The 1,723-nt window shown below is 69.8% G+C and overlaps 1 protein-coding gene across 1 annotated transcript; it reads left to right on the forward strand.

Annotated features, from left to right (window-relative positions):
* Positions 1-37: 37 nt before the first annotated feature.
* AP4M1 (adaptor related protein complex 4 subunit mu 1) lies at positions 38-1,705 on the forward strand (the record flags this gene model as incomplete). The annotated part of the gene is made up of 6 exons (XM_026662169.2): positions 38-148; positions 328-419; positions 498-542; positions 694-744; positions 858-975; positions 1,223-1,705. Coding segments are annotated over 6 exons (609 nt in total), but the record flags the coding sequence as incomplete, so codon positions are not given.
* Positions 1,706-1,723: the final 18 nt, after the last annotated feature.

The raw sequence follows: 1,723 nt of genomic DNA on the forward strand, positions 1-1,723 counted from the left end.
GGGGGGCGCCCTGGCTCTGATCCCCCCCTCTCCCCCCGCAGGCTACGGCACCGCCGTCCGCGCCGACCAATGCGCCTTCCACAGCTCCGTGAAGCTGGACGAGTTCGAGAGCAGCCGCATCCTGAAGGTCACCCCCAGCCAAGGGGAGGTGAGCCCCACGGCCTGCCCTGAACCCCCTCTGCAGCCCCATGGCCTGCAGCTGGGCGCCCGGTGTGGGGACAGGGGGAGGTGAGCCCCACGACCTGCAGCTGGGCGCTTGGCCCCCGGTGTGGGGTGGGGACCGGGGGAAGTGAGCCCCACGGCCTGACCCCGCTCTGCTCTCCCCAGCTGCCGGTGATGCAGTACCAGCTGTCAGACGACATCCCCTGCACCCTGCCCTTCCACCTCTTCCCCACGCTGGAGCGGGACCCCACGGGCAGGTGAGTGAGGGGGGCATCCGGGAGCACAACGCCCCTCGGCCCAGCCCCTCGGCCCTCACCCTTCCCATCTCCCCACAGGCTCCGCGTCTACCTCAAGCTCCGCTGTGACCTGGCTCCCAAAAGGTAAGAGCCCGGGGAGCTGGGAGGCTCCCTGGGGTGCGGACGGCCCCTGCCAGCCATGCCCCCCCCCCCACCCCAGCAGGCTCCCAGGCTGCGGGGAGACGCTGCCGGGTGCCCCCCCCGGCCTCAGTTCACCGCTTTCTCTTCCCTCCAGCCAGGCCCTGAACGTGCGAGTCCAGCTGCCGGTGCCAAAGGGGGTCGTCAGGTGGGTGACAGGGGCTCCGGGCGGGGCTCCCCTCTAGTACCGGGGGCTGCATCCTGGGGGGGCAGCGTTAGGGGCAGGCCTGGCCCCACCCCTGACTCTCTCCTCTCCCCCAGCCTGTCCCAGGAGCTGAGCAGCCCGGAGCAGAGCGCCGAGCTGCAGCCCAGCATCAAGGCCATTCGCTGGGTGATCCCGCGCGTCCAGGGGGGCTCCCAACTCTCCGCCCTCTTCAAGGTAAAGCCGGCCTGGGGCACGGAGGGGGGAGACGGCCCCGGGCCAGGGGGATGCACCCCTGTGCTGGTTAGAGGGAGCAGAGCCCCTGCCCTCTGGAAGGAGGATGAGCTCTGGGGCAGAGGTGTTGATGAGCAGGCTGGGTCTCTGACATCTATGCTAGGGTCTGAGGGTGCCAACCCCACCCCACAGAAGGGGGGGGGCGTGTCGTGCTCTGCCCCGGACAATAACCCCCGCGCTTTCCCTGCAGCTGGAGATCCCAGGGCTGAGCAGCTCCTCGCTGCTGGAAGTGGGGCCGGTGAACATGTCCTTCGAGCTGCCCATGCACACCTGCTCCGGCTTGCAGATCCGCTTCCTGCGCTTCACGGCCCCACAGGCCGGACTGCCACACCGCTGGGTGCGCTACGTGTCCCACAGCGACTCCTATGTCCTCCGCCTCTGAGCCCGGCCCCACCGCTGGGTGCGCTACGTGGCCCACAGCGACTCCTACGTCATCCGCCTCTGAGCCCAGCCCCACCACTGGGTGCGCTACGTGTCCCACACCGACTCCTACGTCGTCCGCCTCTGAGCCCAGCCCCACCGCTGGGTGCGCTACGTGTCCCACAGCGACTCCTACGTCATCCGCCTCTGAGCCCGGCCCCACCGCTGGGTGCGCTACGTGTCCCATGGCGACTCCTACGTCCTCCGCCTCTGAACCCAGCCCCACCACTGGGTGCGCTACGTGTCCCACACCGACTCCTACGTCGTCCGC

Source organism: Terrapene carolina, unplaced genomic scaffold, assembly GCF_002925995.2.
Source record: "Terrapene carolina triunguis isolate 2854851 unplaced genomic scaffold, T_m_triunguis-2.0 Scaffold23753, whole genome shotgun sequence".
NCBI classification, from domain to species: domain Eukaryota; kingdom Metazoa; phylum Chordata; order Testudines; family Emydidae; genus Terrapene; species Terrapene triunguis.